The sequence below is a fragment of the Magallana gigas genome, chromosome 2 (assembly GCF_963853765.1).
Source record: "Magallana gigas chromosome 2, xbMagGiga1.1, whole genome shotgun sequence".
Lineage (NCBI taxonomy): Eukaryota > Metazoa > Mollusca > Bivalvia > Ostreida > Ostreidae > Magallana > Magallana gigas.
In genome coordinates, this window is record NC_088854.1 from 23,756,618 (window position 1) to 23,779,695 (window position 23,078).

Genomic DNA, 23,078 nt, shown 5'->3' on the forward strand with positions numbered 1-23,078 from the left:
AGGTAACCATATTAATCTAAAATATTTTAAGTAGCAATGAAAAATAATGTGGTACCTTTCTTCTCCCTGTTGATGAAGATGTCCGACTCATCATCTGTAAAGTCAAATGACTTTTGTTTGCGGAGACTTTCTACAGAGGACGCCCTTGACCTGACCCAAGGACTCCCACTGTCGAAGGACCCAGAGCGACTGTAGCTGTGGGGCACGTATTCATCTGTCAGAAGGAAAATCCGCGTCATTATTGTAAACTGGATATTTGATTAAGGTTACAACTACCATTTGTCAATATTTTTAAAAAGTGTGATATATTGGAGGAATATGACTGTAAGGGAGGGTTGAAAATTTCGGCTACCACAAAAACTAAACTTAATCTTTAAATTGATAACTATTTGTTTGAACATAAAACTGAGCTCAGTACCTCTCTCTCTGATGACTGAGACAGGCATGGTAGGCTCACTCAAACCATACTCATTCTTGGCTCGCACTCGGAACAGGTAATCCTGCTCAGGGTTCAGGTTGGTGACATCGTACTCGGTGTCCCTGAGATTGTCTGTCAGACTCCTCCAGAGGGTGCTGGGGGGTTCCCTCACCTCCACAATGTAGGTCAGCTTCTGGCTCTTGACGTAGGAGGGAACTCTGGCTGGCATCCAGGACAGGGTCAGTCTGTCTGGGTACTGGTGGCTGATCAAGGGTCGTGAGGAGGGGATCCTAGGGGGCACTGCAATAATGATGCACCCAGAAAAAATTAAACAATTATTTCCTTAAGTCTTATTTACCAATACCTTGGAAAAATCTACAAGTAATTCAAAATTTTGAGTAGTTATTTATTTTAAAAGGTTAAAGATTTGTTTTCTTATTTGAATTTTTATATTGAATTGTTTGCAGAAAAATATTAGTGCATACATATACATCACAACTGTTCTGATAGAATACTATGCTATCTCAGATGGAACCGCTAGGTAGACCTACCTCCAGGACTCTGGGGCTCCCTTTTGATGGGGAGATCTATGTCCTCCCTCAATAGGTCAACACTGGACCTCTTGTTTTTATCTGCAACACAGAAAATACATGTAAAGCTTGACAAATGGGTCATGGTTACTTAGATGTCACATAGAGTGTAAGAATTCGTATTTTGTAATTTACATTAAATGTACATGCAGGCATTTCCATGCTCTCCTTTTACCGGTAAATATTTTAAAATTTCCATACTGCAATCAATTTTCTACTTCTTAAATTTCACAAATATGGTGAAAATAAAATAACTACAGGAATTTTTGTTATAACTCGCAACGTCTTTCTAAGTTCATAGTTTTTCCCTGTTAAAACATATATTTTTAATTAGTTGCTTAAACAAAGAACAATGTTTACATAAAGCATGCCAGATAGATGGACCAATGGATGGATGTCATACTCTTTGTCCTCAAAATATGTTTGCTTCACATGCAATATTCACAGACATGCTGGTTTCCTTTCTGCAATGTCAAAATGAAAATGTAAATCACACAACTGTACTGTGTTGAAAAATTATCAAAACCAAGCAATGGTAGTCATTAATTTGTAAACATCATTTTGTGTCCATGCACATTAATAGAATACAAAGTGTTAATTATTATGGAACAAATATAGGAATTTTATCATAAAGTAAAATAGCAGATATATTCCAAGCCAAATTTGTAATAATTTTCTGGGATAAGAAAGAAAAGGAAAACTACAAAAGCCTGTATGCCAGTCTTGGAAATATAATCTTGCAAGGGTATTCAGAGGAAAATATATAGAAACTGGGTCAAGGTCAGGTTATAGGACACAAAGAAAGGATCAAGAGGGGACCCTGTGTACCTGTGTGGCTATCCCAGTCACGTTTAAAGATTTCATAATACCCTGGGTCTGCTAGGAAATCTGATTTTTTCCCTATCTCTGTAAAGGGTTAGTAAAATACAATTCTATACAAATATTTTACAACTACTAGAAAACATCACCAAATTTTACAACACATCTCTATTTTAAGAAAATTCCTGTGTTGTGCTTGCAAGTATGTACTAATTATCTATCATGCACAGACTTGTCTTTTCTTTACAAACATCAATCCCTACAAAAGCCATTGTTCACTGCAATGTTCATTAATGATTATGATCCATCCTACTAGTCTACTGTTACTGCCACCAAAATGAACTGACCTTTGGGTCTGTCCAAGGATGCAGGCAGGGTTGGGTCACTGACCCCATACTGAGTTTCGGCCTTGACCCTGAACTGGTAATCCTGGGTGGGTCGTAAACCTTCAATCATGTAGTTGGTGTCACTGATTCCACTGGTCAGCCGGGACCAGCCTGGGACATGGGGCTCCTATACAGTTTAATTGTTCATCATTAATAGTAATTTACATGAAGATAAGAAAAATCAGCATCATATTAAGTTAAAACAAGTCTACTTTTACTTGTTAAAGCTACATGTACCTTGAAAATTCATCATGCACCTAGTAATAGTATTCATTTAATGTGGACATAAATAAATTCTGTATAAATTTGCCTTGCCTTGATTTCTATGATATAAGTAATAGGAGTTTTCTTGGCATAGGCTGGGATTCTAGCTGGAAACCATGACAGCATGGCCGTTTCTCCACTGTCCCTGATTCTTGGTGTTTCCATTGGCAACTTGGGTGGAGCTGTAATGATGTACAAGATGTAGAAAAGATAGTACTGGATGTACGTTTTACACATACCTTCAAATAATATCTTTGTAAATTATCTTTTCAAAAAAACCTATCATTTGGAACACACACAGTCATAATAACAAAAAGTATCCAAAAAAAATTTCATGAGTGAATAAAATCTGTAAAAATTGTTTTCTTTACTTTTGTCCCTAAAATAAAAATACATATCAACATTCTGTAAAACATTGATCTATTCCTGATAAACTAACACATTTATACGTCAGCTACATTAGTTACTGGTTATTTTCTATGTTGTTTTCTTTCATCAAATAACAAAAAGGTTGTTATTATTCATATATTAATTATGATACATTGTAACTATCATTAATTATCCTATCTACATAATTTCATTTTTATCAAACCATTTTCAGTCTACTGTCAGTGAGTATATATTTTACTCCAATTAACACAACTTGTATTCTTTAAGCTTATAATTATATGCTATGTCAATTTATTACTGAAATTAGATTTTGTTATTTAAAAATGACAGACTAAATTATTTTCAAACACATTTTTTAACACTATAAATTATAAATTAGTTGTTAACCTGAAATATTAATGGTTGTGATTCCCTTTGAATGGTATGTTTGTGTAACAACATTTGATAAAACAAGACAAAGGGAATATATCTGTGGAGAGTCATTTAGACAAAACACATAGGATTGGTTGTCATGGAAACATGTATAAACATTAAAAAAGTCAGGGTCAGGGGTTAATCAATATTTTTCACACTCAATAAGGTAGACAAAATTATGCATCCAATTTATAAGTTCAGAACATTTTCTGGTGTAATGATAAAGGAAATTGTGTAAATAAAATATCATGTGTGGCCATATTTGTGATGGGGATCTTGAATCTTGACTTCTGACGTACATGATTAAATTGTGTTAGTTAACAATTCAAAACCTCTCATTAAATTGATTTTTAATGCAAAAAGATTAAATATCCACACTCCATTCAAATCAAACAGCAGAATACCTTCATCAATGGGTGTGTCTGAAATTCAAAACATGGGAGGTCTAACATACAAAATCTACAAAGTTCACTGCAATTTTCAATATAGTGGATAGAATACGTGTTCTATATCATATACACAGAGTAAATCTGATAAACGATTTTACATGTTTGTATGCAAAGAAAATGAAAATTAACATGCAAAGTAAGAAAAACATCTATAAATAATAGGTACCAGTTCTTGAATCAATTTATAATTTTTCGGGGGGCATATTTAATTTTTTTCCACAAATGATCAAAGAATACAATCCTGTTCTACTTTCAAAAGATAGATATTACAGAGACAGAAGTGCAGAAAAGGTAAATAAAATCATCTAACTGGTCTCAATGCATAATACAAAGTGAATATATATGAAAGTCTACATATTTTTCTAGAGGATGTGACTACTTGTGTGTACTGTTGCATCATGGGTTAGAAATAGAATGTACCTAGATCTCCCAATGTGACCCTGTACTGTTCATCCCAGTCTTCTCCCGAGTCGTAGTCATCAGACAGCTCTGAAATACCAAGGAATTCATAGATATATAAACAAAGATTCACAGCAAAAAGAAAATTTTACCACTAAGAAAACGAATGCATTAACAATAGGTACACACCAATGGGCCTGTGTAGAGAGACGGGAAGACTCGGCTCACTGCAGCCGTACTCATTCCAGGCACGGATCCTAAACAGATAATCCAGTCGGGGGTGGAGACCCTTGATGTCTGTGTTGGTGCTGGTAAGGCTAGTGACCAGTTCACGCCAGTCCAGATTTGGAGGGTTTCTCACCTGCAATTCAATCCATACTTGTAACCCTAAGCTTTTGTGGCAAAGCCACTTTTTCCTTTTTAACTTTGAGAAACATCTGATTTTCCATACTTTAAGCAAAGACAATATCATTCATTTGTACCGTAATAGTATAAGTGATATCCATTAGTACAGTACTTGTAAATGTCAGTTTTCTAAGCAAAACTTTTCAAAACTAATTTTAAAAACATATTTTTCATACTTGGACTACCAGAGTAATTGTACCTCAACAGTGTAGGTAAGATTACAGGTGTCTCGGATCTTGTCGGGGACTCGTGCCCGCTTCCAGGTCAGGGTGACACTCTCTGGACTGATGGTGTATAACTCTGGCTTCTCAATGGGCAAACGAGGAGGAACTAACAGAATTATACAGATTATTCACTACAGTAAGAACACATGTATATGCTTTATGCAACACAAGGTCAGAACAGAAACTGAATGAAAAAATATTTACATGAGCTTATTATCATATAATCTTATATGCAATAGTTACTGGATTGTAGAAACTTATCATTGCATAAAATTGTTTTAAAATCATGCAGAAGATTTTGAAACTCCATGCTGGCTGTATACTTACAGTTTCACAACTGCATACTTACATTAGTTTATGACAGGCCTAAAGAAATACCAGTTTAGAAAATTCAAGAGTTATCAGAGGCCCTATATTGTGTGCACAGAGATACATACTGTAGGTGGTGAGGTGGTCGATGTAGGATCGGGAGGGAACACTGTAGTCCTGTTCAAACACTTTGTATTCATACGCTTTAGAGGGTTCTCTCGTCATAGGCACTGTATCAAGAGGAGGAGGAAACAAGACATCAAATTAATGGGAAAAACTAAAGATTTTAAAGAGTGGGCAGAGTCAATTACAGAAGAATAATAGGTACTGTAAAGTAAGGACCAAACTAGAGATTATAGAAAAATTAGTGTATTAAAAGTTCGGTTTTTATAAATAAAAACAGAGAGTTAAAGTATGCATATAAAGAAAATGTTTCACTTTTAAACCAAAATCAATAGATACAAAATGATAAATAAAATCAAGTGGATATAGAAAACTAAATACTGATATAGGCTGAAAATATGCAATGAAGTAACCAAGTGATAAGCCTGGCTAATCCATAATATAGGGGAAAAACAGGAAATATATGGGTCCAGATATCAGCTAGTAAAGTATAAGTATTGCTGACATTTCTTGGTATTCAGTGGAGATGGGAAGATATAGACCGGTCCTTATTAGATGAAAGTTGTAATGGTTACATTAGTTTGTAAGAAATTAGACAGGTTATCTCTCAATGTGTTAGATGATTGTAAGATGGCACAGTGTCTTCACTGCATTACATTGGAGAGATATAATAAAAACCGTCTGAATTGAGGCAGCAAACTTAGCATGCCTTCACAACATTCAGTGTGTAACTTAAGGCAGCATTTGGTCAGTTTATGGTACATGGTGACAAGAAGCATGCCTGGGATATTACCCAAATCCTCAATTCTTTCAAGCCAGTCCTCAACATTCCCAGTGTACTTCAGGAAAGCCTCAATGTCAAACACAGGTTTCTTCTTGCCCTCAAACTCCTCAATTTCCTGCTCCTCTGTCTCCCCATTTTCTGAGGAGTCTGAACCCGACTCTACAATTACTCCAGGATTGAAGACCTTAGACGCTCTGGGATTTCGTCCATAAACCTTCTCCATGAATTTCCTGTGAAACTCCATCTCCTCATTGTCCGGATCAAACACAGAGACTGCCTCCTCATCCTCTTCTCCAATCACTGAGAGCTGAGGTATCCTCCCATCTACGCTGTACTCCTCATCACTGGAGCCCTGGCACTCACAGCAGTCACAGGGAGTGTCATCCTCAATCGAGGACTCCTCCACATGCCTTTTCCGTGAACTGAAGATCTCAAGTGGAAGGAGCTTCCTCAGTTCCGCCATGATATCTTCATTAGTTGTGTCTTCCACCTCATCATCAGAAACTTGTTCTTCTTTCACTGTGGAGTCAGAGCTTAGAGATTTGCTCTCAGAACTTTCATCAAAATCAAACCTTTTATATGTTAATTCTGGGGATTTCTGATCCTCTTTTGATCCTGTGGAATAGCTGGTTGGTGAGTCTGGTCCTGAGAAACTTGTAGAGATAAATTGTATGTCATTGATTTGCCTTGGTTCAACACCCTTAGATATCTGGATGTCTTTTTCACTTAATTTATCCTTCTCATCCTTCTTGGAATGTGTCACATCTGTGTTCAGTTTCTTCTTAAACTCCTGTATTTTGGTATTTGTGATGTATTTTGAAACATTAAAAAATCCTTTCTCAGACAGCTTTACCTCAGCATTCTTATCTCTGTCCTCACACACATCTGTATGGTTTTTGTTTACAAGAGTTGCTGAAGATTTATCACCCCGTCCCTTGTATGACACTGTATCATGTTCTGGTCCAGAAAAACTGGTAGATATAAACTGAATGTCATTGTCATGCTTTGATTCAACACCTTTAGAAATCTGGATGTCCTTTTTATTAAGCTTACTGTCTTCCTTGAATTCACTCACTTTTTTATCTGTTTCAAGTTTCACCTCGCCATTTTTCGGTGGGATTTTAATTTTTGTCTCATCTGATGGAATAGATTTTGTTTCTTTGTTTGTGACTTGTCCTTCATTTTGCCTGGACTTGACATTTCCCTGACTTTCTATGACCAAATGTTTATTTTCATTTGAACTGATGATAGATGGTTCTTTTTCTTGTTTTTTCAAACTTTCTCCCAAACTGCTGACCTTCTGTAGAGTTTTTTCCGTTTCTGACGAGTGAACATTTTTATCCAGTGCTACTCCTGTCACAGCTTTAGATTTTTTTAACATTTCTGGTCTACCTTTGACCTCTGATTCATTTGTTGTTTCCGGCACTTTTGGTTCTGGGGTTATATTATCAACTGCTCTTGACTCCTTTGCCTTGATCCTCTCTTGATGCTTTTCAATGGCTGTTGCTTTAGACCTCAGTTTATTTCTCATTTCAGCAATAATAGAGGTTTGTATTTTCTTTGCTACTTCCTGTGCATACACTTTTCTTTGATAATCTTTATCCACATCTTTAAATTGAACTTTTTTCTGTGTTTCCTGAACAGCTGATTCATTCCCTGCAGTGGCCATTTTCTTTCTAGTTTGTTTTGGTGAGCCACTGGAGTGTTTCACTTCTTTGCCATACTGTGTGTTTTTGATGTTACCCTGATGTTTAGTCTGATGGCTTCCATTTACTTCACTCTCCGTGGAATAATTTTCTTTAGTCTCAAATGTAACTTTCAGAGTACTTTTAGGTGTTGCTTCTCCCCCAGTAGACTTTTTCTCATCAATCTTTGTGCTTTCAATGATATCTTTGGTTTTTCCTGTACGTGTTTCTCCCAACTTTCCCTTAACCCCATTTTTATTTACCCCAATGTCATTTCCACTCTCATAAACATCTTCATTTTCATTTTTGGATTTAACATCTGTTTTTGCCTTTGCAGACTTCAAAGCTGGCAACACAAACTTATGTCTGCCCTTTGTTTTGGTCTGCAGAAGGTCAATTTTATTTGACTTGGTTTTATTTCCAGTGCTTGTCTCCGTGTCTCCATTGGGTTGACTTTCTTTGAGTGACAAAGTCCTCTCACTCTCCTGTAATGAAGTAGAATCCAAATCTGACTTTTTCTTTGAGTTCACAGAGCTAGTCATAGAAATCTTTGGCAAATTCAATGATTTTTCATTACTATTCTCCTTTAAGTCTAATTCCTCCATTTTTAGGGATTTACTTTCACAATCCTTGATATCCCCTGTCTCTATTTTCACAACTTTTTCATCAGGTTTTCTGGCAATGATGGATTCATTTACCCTTGATTCATGTATATCCTTCATTTTCACTTCTGCATGTTCAGTGTAACTAACAGGTGTGACATCATTTATCGTAACAAACTCCCTCAGTACTTTAGACTTTTTCCTAGCTGTACCACTGTCCTTATTTTTGCCTGACTCTTCACTGACATCTGTTTTTACTTTAGTACTTTTATTGTCTTTTGATACGTCATGTGTGGTTTCTGTCGAGTTAACACTTCTATTTTTAGCTGAGATTCTCGGCTGGATATTGACACTTTTGATCTCCTGGGGTGGATCCTGCACGTTAGCATTATTCACATGTTTTTTCTCTGATGACGAATCCTGTCTGTCTCCGTTCTGAAGATGTACTCTGCTGGGTTTCTTCAGCTCAGTGTTACTGTCTGCCTCTCGTGCTGTTTTCAGCTTTGTTAAGGAATAACTAAATGTCTCTTCCTCTCTATCTAAATTACTCAGTGAATCTGTGACCCCTATACCCTCTGCTTCATTTTTAGCATTAGATTGCTTTTTCCTGTGTGTGCCTAGCATTGATGTACCTTGGCACATCTCATTTGATTCTTTTTCTTGATTGACAAGTTTTGATTCCTTTGCACTGGATCCTGTGTTCTGTGTACTGTGAACCTTATCGTCTGCTTGTGAGTGAAGGTTTACGTCAGAGGATGAGATACTTTTTGTGTTGCCTGTGTCCGGTACAATTGTTTTACCATCTGCTGTCTTACTTGTGTGATGTCTATTTTTAGATTTCTCTCCCTCCTGTTTGATGCTCACTTCTGTGGTTTGTTTATCCATTATATTGGTCACATTGTCTAATGCACTTTTATCTAACTGTGCTCTTTCTTTAGGATCTTTATTTGCTAATTTTTTAGACAAGTTATTACTTGGTGCTCTTCTTTTTTGAGCATCTTCCAATTCAGTCTGGTATTTGTTTATTTGGTTTGGATTTCTCTGAGTTTTCTTATCAAAAGCATTATTTTCATTTAATTTCAAATCTCTAGTTTCCCTACTTTTAGTGGTTAATGTTGAATCTTTAACTGAACTAGCATTGTCAGTTGAGTTTGACCCTAAAGCTTTGGTTTCTTTTACTGCATAATTTTTAACATTCACTGAATTGCTTCTCTCTTTGTATTCTATCACTCTCTCCTTATCTTCCTTGAAATGTTTAGCATTTAGTTTATCACTTGGATCCTGAGCTGTAATATAGTCCTTATGACCCTGAAATTTCTTTTCACTATCCTTGAAATTTTCTTGTCCAATTTTCTTGACCTGTATGTCCCTACCACCTGTTTTATCATAACTTTTCTTGAGATCTTGACCTCCTGCAGTTGTTTTCTCAGTATTCTTAATATCTGAGACCACTAATTTGTTGTTCTCTTGATTTGTAGACTCTAGTTCTCTGTCTCTTGTATCTAAACCTCCAGATTTATTACCAGTGAGTCTTATGTCACCTAATTTAATGTCTTTATCTTTAGTGCCCCCTGTTTTCTTGTGATCCAAATTATTGTGTCCTGGAGTTAAATCTCCTCTCCCTGGTCTACTGTCCTTTAGACTATCTACAACACCTGCTTTATTGTCTTTTAAATCCTTGACCTTGGACTGATTGACCTTGAGATCTAGACCTACTGATTTATTATCCTTGAGATTTTGACCTCTAGATGTATTGTCATTGAAATTTGGGACCTTTGTGTTAATGTCCTTAAGATCTTTGACTATGGTTTTATTGTCCTTGAAGTCCTTGATGTCCTTGAGATCCTGGCCCACTGTCATAGTGTCCTTGCTACACTGGTCTCTGGCATTACTTTTTTCAAAATCTTGATCAATTGATTTATTGTCCTTGACATCTTGGACTCCTCTGTCCTTCAGATCTTTGTCTACTGACTTCTTGTCCTTGAGACACTGGCCTCTGGTTTTACTATCCTTATCAATAAGATCTTGATCAACTGGTTTATCATCATTGACATTTTGGGCTCTGGCTTTACTGTCCTTTAGATCTCTACCTACTGATTCATTGTCCTTGAAATTCTGAGTTTTTGTTTTACTGCCCTTTGGTTCCTTATCTTTTATGGGATCCTGGTCTCCTGGTTTACTTTGTTTAACATCTTGACATTGATCTGTTTTGTTGTTGATAGATTTTGATGGCTTTTGAAGCTTTCCTTTGGTTTGACTAATTACATCCTTCAGACATATATCATCACTTTTTGTTTGCACTGATTCATTCAATTGAGCTTTTTTGTCCATTTTCCTCTCATCCGACTTTTTCTCATTAGATTTTTTGTCTGTGACATCAGTTTCTTCTGCTTTTTCAATTGTTGTAGAAACAGATTCTGAAACAATGACTTCTGACTTTATAATGTTCATTTTCAATTTTTGTTCTTTTCGTTCATCTTGCAATTTATTTAATGAAAGCTTTTTGTCATTTTCAAGGTCAAGGGTCTTGGACATATCTCTTTCTTTGGTTTCTTTTCCCTTTTTGAATGTAAACTCTTTCTGTTTGTCAGTGCTGTCATATTTCCGTGTTTCAGTTGTAAACTTTTCGCTTTTATCTTCTAAAAGTTGTTTTTCTTGAGTTTTTTGTTGAGCACTATTGTCCAATTTTTTCAGTTGATAAATGTTTGTGCTTTCTTTTTCTGATACTAGTGATTTGGTATCCTTTGGCTTTGTCTTAAGACTTGCTTTCAAATTGCCAATGACATCCTTAAACCCTGCTGTATCTTTATTATCTATAACATTCTGTTTTGAATTGTCCGTCCTCCTTTTGGTAAGGGTCGGACTTATGGTCTCTTTTTCAAAGTTATCAACTTGTTCAGTTTTCTCAAGTTTAGGCAGACATTTAGGTGAGCTAATTTTCTGTTCTTTTTCTACTGATGATATAATTAATGGGCTTTCAGGTGCCATAGTTGTAGTTTCATGTATTTTTGAATTTCCATCAGTCACAGACTTCTTTCCAATGATTCCTTCTCTGCTTTCTGCAGTAATTTCAGTACTTGATATCTTGTCTTTCTTTTTGTTCTGTAAATTTGCCCTCGCTTGCTTCAAGTCTACTTTAATATCTGTCATCTGAGTGATGTCATCTGATAGTGCTTGCTTTTCTCTTCTCTGTTTTGGGGACCCCAATTTAGTAACACTCTTCGATGACAACTCATTTCTATTCTCTGTCATTTTAGTCACCTCTTTGACATCAGACCTATTAGACACTAAATTGTCTTCTCCAGTATCTTTAGAACTTTCACTCCCTTTTGTTGTGATGTTTGAACTGGAATTAGAACTCACTTCAGCTTTCCTAGGTTGATTAATGTTTGAACTGCTCTCTCCCAGATTTCCAGTTGACACACTTGACTCAGTCAGTTTGTTTTTATCAACAGAATTTTTTGTATTCTCTAGCTTCTCTGTTTTTATTGTGGTCAAGTTGACAGACTGTTCATTAGTTTCTGATGTTGATCTAATTTTGTTTTGTGGCTTAAACAGGATTTCTTTTTGACCATCTTTATCTTTTACAATTTTTTGCTTAAATTCTTTTTCAGATTGTTTACTCTCTCCTCCTTTTGCTGCAGATTTATCCAACACCTTGGTGTTGAGTATTTGTGAAACAGGAACTTCTTTACTTTGGGTCTTAAATTCAAACTCTACTTCTGATTGTTTCATTTTTGTTTTTGTATCCTTCAATTTTGTTAATGGAGATCCAATTTTTGTATCACCTCCCTTTAATGATGAGTCATTCAGCATCTTTATACTTGTTCCTCCTGGATTAATTGATACTTTCGTGTCAGAGCCTTCTGAAGAAGACAATGATTTAGCTCTATCTTCTGATCCATTTTTACTATTCCTTTCACTACCTACTGATTTGTGCTCTTGTGATGACAACTTTTCAACTGCATTTGACTTACTTTCCAAGTGTTTTGCTATATCTGGACTTTCTTGTTTCTTCTTTGGTTTTGGACTCATTTCCTGTGGTTTGCTTATGGTATTGTTCTGTTGGTCTGACTCTGAATCATCACTTACACCATGCAGTCTTGATCTCGTCTTTCTGATCAGATCTTTGAAAGTTGTGTTGGTCTGATCCTTTTGGATTGCTTGCTTTCTGTCATCAACAGTTTTTGATTCTGTCTTTTTCTTGTCAGCTCTATCAGAACTTGTGTCACTTTCAAGTACAGAAGGTTTAGTATCATCACTTTTATAATGCCCACTATTGTCTTTGATGCTTTTAGACATTGAGTTATGATCGGTAGAATTTTGTTTTTTCTCGTTCTGAGTGGCTGCAGGGCCCTCATCTACTTTTTTGTTAGGCTTTCTTTGGTCCAATTCTTCAGCTATCTGTATATTACTCTGAACAGGATCTTGTTTTGCTTTCTGCAAAACAGGTTCTGAAGGTGGCAAAAGTTCAGGCAAAATTTGTTTACCTTTTTTTGATTTTTTGGTATCTTCCGAAGAGCTGATAACTCTCATGCCTTCCTTCTTATGGGTTAATTCTTTTTCTGTAGAATATTCAAATGAAGTGTATTGACCAGATGAAAATGCATCAGGAGAAATTTTCCCTTCACTGAAAACATCAGGGCTTTTCAGGGAAGAATCTGAGCTTGAACTACTTTTTCTCCTTAAGTTCTCAATTTTATAACCTCTTGGATCAAGTTTGGCAAAGAGTCTATCCCTGTTAAACCCAAAGTTTGACTGATTATCTGTTCTGTCTTTACTATCAGTAGCCTTTGGTGATTCTAAATCATTTCTTTTAACAACTTCATCTTTGATCACAATAACTGGAATTTCTTTTCCTGTTGCCTTTTTATCTTCTAGGAAAGAAACTTCCTTTGAGATTGGCGAGCTTTTTGTATCATCTTTTGATCCCTGCATAAACTTGTTTGCATCCCCTGCTAAATTTTTCTTGGTGTTTACAGCACTGTCCTCTTTTTTTACAATAGAGATTTCACCAAGATTCGTTTCTTGAGCAACAGGTTTTAGAGTCAAAGTAATAACTTTACAATCACTACTGGAGGTTTTTCCATGTACAGTTCTCTCCTGAGCCAATTCTTTCTTTCTGCTCATCAGGGTGTCATGATTGAATTCTGTTTCATCTTGAAAGGATGACATAGACTTGGTGTTCTCTGGTTCCATAATAGATTTAGGTCTTCCAACAACAATTTTTGCATGTTTTTCTGATATTTGAACTTTCTCACTATCAGTACTAGAATGTGTCTGTCCTGCATCTTTCTTGGTTTCAGTTTGTTTGATATCACTGGATTTTGCTTGAATTTCACCTCCAGCTTTGGATATCTTTTCAATTGATGGCATTGTTTCTTTTGAAGTGTTATGACTCTGCCTCTGAATTTTAACTTGAGATATTTTTTCATTTGACCAACTTTCTTCATTTGGAACCTTTTTCTTTTGTGCTTCTGTAGCAATCTCTTCATCAACATCTTTTGTTGTTTTGATTTTCTGTGATTTGCTGGTCATCTGATCACTCTCATTTGATTTAGTAGTTGCTTTTCTATCTGTACTAGAATGATCTTTAACACAACAGGGTGAATCCTTGCTACCAGATGTCTCTAGTTTGTTTGAGACCAGAAGAAACCGGACTGGAGTCCTTGACCTTGAGCGTCTGTCTCTCCTATCCTCCTGATCACTGACCAGCCTCCTACTCTGACCTCTCCCCTCTCTCTGTCCACTTCTTGCTCTTCTCTCCTCACAATCTTCACTAGCTTTATCTTTACTGCATTTCAAATACTGCTTTTCTTTGTCATTCGTTCCCTCCTTTTCATTTTTCTTCACCTCCACATCAACTTCAGTCATTTTTACAGAGTCAAATTTCTTGTTAGATTGGGATTCAGTTTTAGCTCCAGCATTTATTTTGTCAATAGTAACATTGTCTAATTTGTTCTGTACCTCTCTATCATTCATTTTTCCAGTTTCCTTTTTAAACGCTTCTGTTTTCAAGTCTACAGCTTCAGCCTTAGAAATGCCTGCATCTCGAACTGAAGCCTTGGAGCCAGTATTTACATCCTTTGGTCCTTTTACCATATTTTCACAATCATCACTGATCCTTGACACTCCTTTATTTGATTTTGTCTCTCTTCCTTTCATACTAATATTATCAAAATCATCTGTTGAAGAAGCTTCAATAAAACTTGAAGCCCCTTTTTGGCCAACAAGAGAATTTTCATTCAATGAAAGTCTCCTTTCAAGAGTACTTTTGTCTTCTGAAATTCTCTTGGGTTGGCCCATCATCACAGAAAACGTCCTCTGACCTGATTTGACTACAGCGCCACCTGTAGCTTGAAGTATCAAATGTCCCCCCTCGACACTCAGAAACATCTTTTCATCAGCACTTACGGACCTCTTAGAAATACTGCTATGTAAACTTTCTTCTGTTTTCTCCTGTCTTTCATTTGTACTTTGATTCCTTGGAAATGTTTGAGATGAGCTCTGATTGGAAAAATCTGAATCATTGCTTTTTTCGTCTTGAATTGTTACAGCTGGAGGGTTATTTGATGAAATGCAGGGTTGAGTTGGAATGTGTTGAACATCACAGGCCTGTCCAGAACTTAATGTATCATGAGATGTCAAATCTTTATGGGATTTCTCATCCTGGATGATTGGGGTAAAATAGTTTTCCTGAGATGAGATGATTTGTTTCCTCTGAATACCTACAGAATGTCTGTCTTGGTGGCTTTGCTTTGTGTATGAAACACTTTCTTCAGGACTTTTACCGCCAGTATCATGGACAGACGAGGAGTTTCTGTTCCTGTTTGGACTATACAATCTTTCCTGTGAAACTAGAGGACTTACATCTCTGTAATTCCCTCTTTCAGAAAATGGACTGTGTAGTCTGTCTGAAAATGAAGATCTACTGAATGGACTAGGTGATCTGGTTGCTCTCAGGTCTGTCCTGTCAAGAAAACTTCTGTCTTCTCTGTAATAGGACAAAGAACTTCCTGTGGGAACATGTCTATCAACACTTGTACTTCTCCTTTGTCTTTCTGTGGATAACAGGATTTCTTCATCATACTTGTGAACAGATCTGTATGATAAACCTGGACTTCTGGCTCTTGATTCTTTTTGCCATGTTGAGTGCAAAATGTCTCGTGGTGAGGACAAGGTGTCTCTATGTGAGGACAACCTATCTCGTGGTGAGGACCAGCTGTCTCGATTTGAGGAAAGACTATCTCGATGTGAGGACAAACTGTCTGGATGTGATGACAATCTGTCTCGATGTATTGACAAACTGTCTCGATGTGAGGACAAACTATCTCGATGCAAGGAAAAACTGTCTCGATGCGAGGACAAACTTGGACTGGTTGACCTTACACTTGCTAATCCATAACTTGGGGACAGCAAGTCCCTTTGACTTCTAGTAATAGACATTCCAAAGTCCCGGTTGGTGTAGCTTGGGGAATGTAAAGGACTTTTGTCTTGATATGGAGACAACATACCACATCGCTCATAGCTTGGAGACCTTGACAGCCTCTCATTTTCTCTAATAATGTCATTTTTAATAATAAGGCCTAGGTTTTTTCTCAGTACGGGTCTGGGCTCCATTTTCACTTCCAGTATGTAATTCTGCATCAAATGCATTAGAGTTTATGAATACATTGGGTCATTAAGTTCACCTTTTCATTTCTGTCCTTACCTGTTCAGCCATACAGTATTTATACTTCAGCAAAAATAAAATGTACGTGTACTTGAAATTATTAACACAAGTATATGTACGTATACTTGTAAAAAGTTTCAGAAATAATGTTAATGACATCTACACAATATGCAGAATAAGGTCATACCATCCTAGACCAATTTTTCGTGACTCACTCAAAATTAAAGAAAAATTTTAAAACTTAAAAAAAAGTTCTATATTAATGTACATGTATAACAAAATCAAAATGTACTCACATCTAGACCTGTAGTAGGCAATGGGGGGAGTTGGCTCAGTCAGATCTCCATTCTGGTCCTCCGCTCGGATTCGGAACAAGTAGTCCTTTTTAGGTGTGAGGTCCGTGACGGTGTGCTCAGTCATGGTCAGTCCCTTGACCAAGGTTCGCCAGTTCTTGAGTGGGGGCTCCTGAACCTCTATCTGGTAGGTCAGGGGGACGTCCAGGTTATCGTACGGGGGAATAAAGACTCGGCGCCAGCGCAAGCGAGCTTGGTAAGGTTCCTCCTCCCAGATCTCAGGTCGAGCAATAGGTACACCTGGGCGAACTAAAAAAAAGGCCAGGAGAATCTTGTCAAACACAGGTTTTTCCAAGCATCATCTGAATATACAGTTACTTAATATATGCTGAACCAATTACTAAGTATATTTCTATGATAATATGACTAAAGCATTTAATATATTTTTCACTAATGACATCTATGTTTAACTTGTACAGGTATATAGATATCCTAAGCTAATTTCAATCAGTCAATAAAAAATTGAAAGTGTACTCACAATTTTTAATGTCTAATCTATACATGATTAAATATCGTCTCTACTTACATTGGCTTGAAAATATTGTAATCCATGCAAAATTATTCAATCATTTCATATCAATCAAACTTTGAGCAAAAAACAGAAAAAAATGCTGAATCTTATTCTTATTCCTGAACCTCGTTATGAACCACACAAGAACTTCACAGCCAGGCATTAACTGCAGCAGATATAGGTATACAATTGCATAATTCAATCAAGTTAATAATCCTGCATCTCGGTATATATCAGGGCACTCTCTTTAGTCGGTTAGGTAAACCCTGACTGAATCAGGCAGACTTGATGACATATGGTAATCATTAGAGTTATGTCCAATGCTTCACACTTGTTAACCCTGATCAAATTCAGGTGTGTGGATCCAAAATACATGGACCAGGCCTGATTACCTGTCAGCCTAACTCAGGCTCACATAATGACAGTCAAAGAGTCTCCCAGTAATAAAAACATCAATTTGTGAGAAGCATGCACCATGCTCAGCAATCTGACATGCTATTTGCTGTGGCAAATAACCAACTTGTGAGATTGAATATGATCTGATCTGGAAAAATAAAATCAACAGCAAATTGCTATTTTCTCAGTACTAAATTATCTTGAACATGCATGTAGAGTTTTTTCTGGAATATTTGTACCAGCAATCAACGGTTGTGACTATATCTCAAGTTTGTGCTGTTTCAGCATATTGATAATTACTGTCCCAATCGATTCCTTCTTCGCCCTAATTAAAAATAAAAAGCTATCTCATAACATTTCAAATAAAAAACAAAAAGTTGTGCCATGTATAACTCAGTTTTTAAGAACCTCCCTACTGTGACCTCTTTGCAGTTGCAAGGGTTCAAAAGAATAAAAAAACACACATCATTGTGCAATACTGATGCTAAGCCAAACATTAATGTTAATGTGTCTGGTCAGAGGGTTCACCAGCACAGAGCTTTGGCAGATTCTGGCTCCCTTGGATGGAGCTAGGTGAGCCTATCTATCTATCACCTTGGCCAGCATGATGTTACAATATACTGACCCTGAGGTTTATGGTCAGAATAACATGGATGCATTGGTTTGTAAGCAGTATGTACAGAGGAAAACAGAACATGGAACTATACCAATAGATGTACAAACAATTTCTGTACTTTTGATGGTAAAACAAAGCATCAGTCAAGTCTACAGCATGTAGAAGTAGATGTTCATGTACTGAATACTACAGAATTAATTTATAAGCTTTAGTTGTTATTACAATCTTCATAAGACTGGAAATGTTACCGCAACAGTTGTTCCTATTAAAGTTTTTTCACTCATTTTTTAAAACAACTCTAAAACAACTCTCATTAAATTATTTCATCTGATTTTATCTTAATCATTCCAATTTATGACAATTAATGCAACAATTTTTGTTCAAAATCCATGAAGACCTATCTATGGGTTAACTTTCTAAACCACGAAAATTGTTTTAGAATAAAAATATTCTATTCCCCTCTTCCTTACTTTCGTTTTAATATACTTGATATCATACAGAGGCTAATAACTGGAATACATGACCATTTCTACATAACAAATTTGAAATATTAAATCACACTCATCTTATCCTATGACATTAGGAAAACACTGCATTGATTTGCATTAAGTAAAGAATTTCCATGCAAACACACCTCAATCAAAGAGCAATACAATGTACACACACTCACACAGGATCTGTACCTAATTAAAAAAAAACAAAACAAAAATTCGGAGAAAGAAAAGGAAGGTTGAGAGGACACACTCATTAGTTACCAGTGATGAAAAGATGCTTCCTTTAACACATAGCAGCCATTAAGTTCAGAGGGAGCTGAACAGATTGACAACACATGGTTCAGATATCTATTGGGGCTCTACAAGGGGGAATTTCCTATATACAATGTGTTCACATGGCTTGCTATTGTCATACATGTTGGGGTTCAGCAGGGGGTGAATTTGTGCAATGTGCATGTAATAGAAGATTGAAATACAAATGAATAAAAAAACACACGTGATGTGCTGGGACATTCTAAATAAGAACATATTTATTGAATTGTTGATGCAAAAGAAAACTTTATGAAAAGAATGTAGATACATGCTTAAAGTATATAAACATTTAATTCTTCGTTCACAAAATAACTTATTGATATCTTGTTTTAAACCAAGACTTCTACATTATTTGGTAGGGAAGGGTACAAAAAAAATTGTTACTACAGGTAACAAGCAATAAATAATATTTTTTACTTCATATTAGAATCAATAACAATAATTTAATGAACACTTAATTCATTTCACCTGTAGTAATGGGGTTTTTTTTTCTTTAAGAAATATATGTATTCATAAAAAATGCTCTATACCAATATTTAGCTACCAGTGACTGCAAGTATCCAAGTATTTCACCAAAATATATTAGATTTCCACTTGATGTCTTTTTGATAGTTTTCCCTCTGGCTGAACGTGTATGAGATAAGTAAATAATTACTGCTGTAATTTAAATCTCCCCTCTCCCCTTTCATATGATCCTAACCCCCTGCTGCCTGAACCACAGCAATCAGAATCCTAACCCCACATCATCTCATTCCCTGGAGGCTGAGCAGTGATACTTATCTTTATCTATCTGGTCATTATTTCTGCCAATTAGTCAATGATTGACAGTGTGAAGATCTGGAGAAAGTAAATCACCTGAAGGACTGACCTTGTGTGATGCTGTAAGGATTTTCTAGCTCTCTGAATGGCAGTGAAACTTGAGAGTTACGAAGAACATAAAAAAATCAGTTTTAGGATACTGCTTTTGGCTGCATGGTTACAAATTCATTGACAGTAAGTCTGATATTGTGAACCATATATCTAGCTGACACAATAATCACAAAAACCAGGAAAGAAACACCAGAAAATAAATTTTGTCTCAGACCCATTTTCTCCAGTAGCAATCCTGTTGATAAGGAGAGGGAGTAATAAGCTTTGGAACTTGTGCCCAATCCCATTGTGTTTATACAATAAAATATGATCAAACCAAACCAATACTTTAGTTTAACACATGATAAAAGTCAATGTACTCCACCATACTGTAATGACCTGTTAGACACATTAATAAAGGAATTAAATAAATCAGTCCGATAGTTAATTTAGAAAAAATAGAAAAGAAACTGGGAAGAAATAGATTTGTAAGGAACATATTGGTACCCTTGCTTTGTCTGCTCCTGCCAAGTACCATACATGAAATTTTGAGGAGAAAACTTTTACTCATCAAAAGACTAGTCAATGACAATCTAATCTCAGAGGAACAGATATGATAATCTGATTAATCAGAATTATCCAATTGCTAGTATACTTTCTGTTATTGAATTTACATTTTCAAAAATATTTTGTAGTTTCATGCAATGAAAATATATTTCATAACGCAATATGTTCCTCACTAAATAAATGTAAAGATAAGAGTAGATAAATTCAATTAAAAAAAACTGGGTCAAAACAAATTTACCCCTGCTTTGTAAAACCTTAAGCCACAGGAATTCTGGAAAAGGCAAGAGATGATAGTGAGAAATTAGGTTAACTGGTTTTAAAGTTCTATATTTGTTATTTTCTCTTTATATAATTGATCATTTGTAAAATTTAAAATTTTTCTGTGCATTGAAATCATGAATTGAGTATAATAATTAATCTTTCTATGATGTAATTTTTATTAAAATCTATTCCTTAGAATACTTTTTTTTAATCGTTAGATAAATTAACTATCCATCAATTTTCAAATTAGTTACCTGATTATGTTAATTGAGTGTTATATTTTCATAAATATACCTCCCTTTAGTTTAAACACATCTTGATTAATAAGTATAATGGACATTTTTAACATTTTTTATTAAACACCAACAATCACAAAACATCAAAATGGACAAATTAAACATGAAACAGTATTAATATAATTAGCATGGGGACGGGTTATGAAGTCAACAGAAAGCAGTAACTGTATTTAAACACTCTAGATGTCAACAATTTTTTAACATTATACCATTTGGTTTACCAGTACATAAAATCTTAATTTATATTCCAACAATTCACACAGATTTCCATCGGAATAGCATCACTGTGCTAAAGCAAATAGTATCCTCTTTCATATATTATTGCACCTCTGACATATATTTTTGCACCTCTGGCTTATTATTGCACCTTAGCCCATTGTTATAACATCAATCCATCTTTACAAATGTAAAAAAAGGGATAAAAATGATATTTAAAATTTTATAAACTTCAAAGCAACATCAATAAATGAGTGTTTTAAAAAACAGATGAATTTCAGGGACCTAAATTATTTCACAGCAAAACACTCTTTTCTACACAATTCCATCTAAACATTTCCTTCAACATACCCAAACATGTCATTTGAAAAACAAACCACTGGTACAATTAACAGTATAATATTTTCTTTCCCACTGAATTTAGAAATTTTTAACTTTACATGCTTGGTGGCTGACCTAAGACAATCCATTCAGGCATATTATAAGAGAAATTCATCTTTATACAAGGATCTTACCTGAAGATGATTAACATACCAATGTAATGTTGTGGTACATATTTTTGCAGATTTGGCAGGTGGCTTTCACAAATATATATACATATATATATATATATAACTAAAGGTGACATGCTTCAGAATACATGTTGTGCATATAAGCTTCTTACATGTGCAAGTGCAGAGATATTGGGATATATATAACACATTGTATCTACCAATCACATCAAGATACCTAGGCAGAACAAGATATACAGTGCATATAATGATATACATACATAATTTGGCACTATCTAAGATGTACAGTATAATTTCTCTACAGGCAATAGTAAATATACACTGCTTTCTAACCTGGAAGCCCACATAAAATGCAGTCTGTCATATTTGTTTTTAGTCATGTTTAGTAAAGAATTTACACATGTCCATTCATTTGACACAGCTGGCAGTAGCCTATGCCAAGTGTTTGATGGTCTGACTAGCAGGTGTCCTAAGCCAGGACAATTTTTCTTCCTCTCCTGTGTCCTCTGACCTCGAGGATTCCTCAACAACCTGTTTTTCTGGAACTCCTTTGACTGTCTCCTCCTTGATAACTTTAGGTTTCTCCTTTTTGGTAGACTCACCCTTTGTCCTCCCCTCACTGAATTTCTTCTGTCGGGTAGACTGACCTTCATTCTCTGAGTGGGTGGGGGGAGCTTTGGTGGAGGAGGAGGCTGACGATTCAGACAAAAGACTGTCTCTGGAGGAAGCTCTCTGTTTTAAGGATTGCTTGGTAGGAGGGAGATAGGTTGTGTAGGATACAGAAACATCCTTCTTTCTGTGGGTGGATGTGCAAGGTTTTATTGGAGGGAGGCCAGTGAGGATAGCTGAGGCACTTCTTGGTTTAAAACGGGAGGGGGAATCAGATGTAGAGCCACTCCTTGATTTTATCATAGACTGAGTCACAGAAGAGCTCCTTGATGGGAGATAACTGTGAGAGATTGAGGGGGTTCTTGACTTGTACCCACTCTCTGCAATGGAGACTGACCCAGACCTGATTGACAGAGTGTCAAAATGTGTTTTGGCCCTAGAGGGGCTTCTTGTAGTGGCCCTTGAAGGACTTCTTGTAACAGTCCTTGAGGGGGAAGGACTAGTGTATGTAAAACGAGAAAGGGCAGAAGTTGAGAACCGGTCAGGTGTCCAGCTCCTACACTCACTCTTTCTGTCATACTCACTCCTGGAAGATATGTAGTCAGTACTCATTGAGTACTTCCTACTACTTCCTATGTTGGGCCCCACTGAGTAGGAAGTCCTCTCCCGGGAGTAATCAGTGTTGTACTGTCTTGATCTACTGCCTACTCCTTCATACCGAGCAGGGGAGGTGTAATCTCTGGACACAGAGCGAGCTCGTCTGGATGTGTCCAACAAAGAAGACTCTCTGTATGATGGGGTGTAGTTAGAGGTTCGTGTCAGACTTGTTGAATTTGTTTGTGTCAGACTTGAACTTCTTCGTGTCAGACTTGAACTTGTTTTAGAGGTGATAGAGTGTGAATACAGATCATGGTAGACTGATTTACCAATTAAAGACAGAGAGTTATTGCGATAGTCTCTTGAGTAAGGAGCTGAAGTCAGTGAGGACTGTCTAGCATGACTAGAGTACAGATCATATGTCGGTCTGGTGGCCACTCTGCTAGTTCTAGAAGATCTTAATGATTCCCTGCCTCCCCATGAGTGGGGGCGAGGGAAATAGTACCTCCTCTCAGGGGCTTTGTACCTTGAGGTCCTAACACTGGACACCTTGTAT

The 23,078-nt window shown here is 36.2% G+C and overlaps 1 protein-coding gene across 7 annotated transcripts in view; it reads right to left on the bottom strand.

Moving 5' to 3' along the window:
• The window catches only part of LOC105323023 (twitchin), a 71,400-nt gene that overhangs the window by 9,103 nt on the left and 39,219 nt on the right, over nucleotides 1–23,078 (bottom strand). For 2 of the 7 annotated variants that reach the window (XM_066075723.1, XM_034443605.2), the window contains exons 44-56: nucleotides 20,270–20,302; nucleotides 16,230–16,535; nucleotides 5,196–5,297; nucleotides 4,734–4,864; nucleotides 4,319–4,490; nucleotides 4,151–4,219; nucleotides 3,686–3,703; nucleotides 2,529–2,659; nucleotides 2,175–2,340; nucleotides 1,837–1,914; nucleotides 970–1,050; nucleotides 419–718; nucleotides 56–214 (exon numbers count right to left, since the gene is read on the bottom strand). In XM_066075723.1, coding sequence (XP_065931795.1) covers nucleotides 56–214; nucleotides 419–718; nucleotides 970–1,050; nucleotides 1,837–1,914; nucleotides 2,175–2,340; nucleotides 2,529–2,659; nucleotides 3,686–3,703; nucleotides 4,151–4,219; nucleotides 4,319–4,490; nucleotides 4,734–4,864; nucleotides 5,196–5,297; nucleotides 16,230–16,535; nucleotides 20,270–20,302 — 1,746 coding nt within the window. Of the gene's footprint in view, nucleotides 1–55; nucleotides 215–418; nucleotides 719–969; nucleotides 1,051–1,836; nucleotides 1,915–2,174; nucleotides 2,341–2,528; nucleotides 2,660–3,685; nucleotides 3,704–4,150; nucleotides 4,220–4,318; nucleotides 4,491–4,733; nucleotides 4,865–5,195; nucleotides 5,298–5,983; nucleotides 15,897–16,229; nucleotides 16,536–20,269; nucleotides 20,303–23,078 lie in introns of those variants that run through there. The other 5 variants (XM_066075724.1, XM_066075725.1, XM_066075726.1 and 2 more) reach the window with 5 other exon arrangements.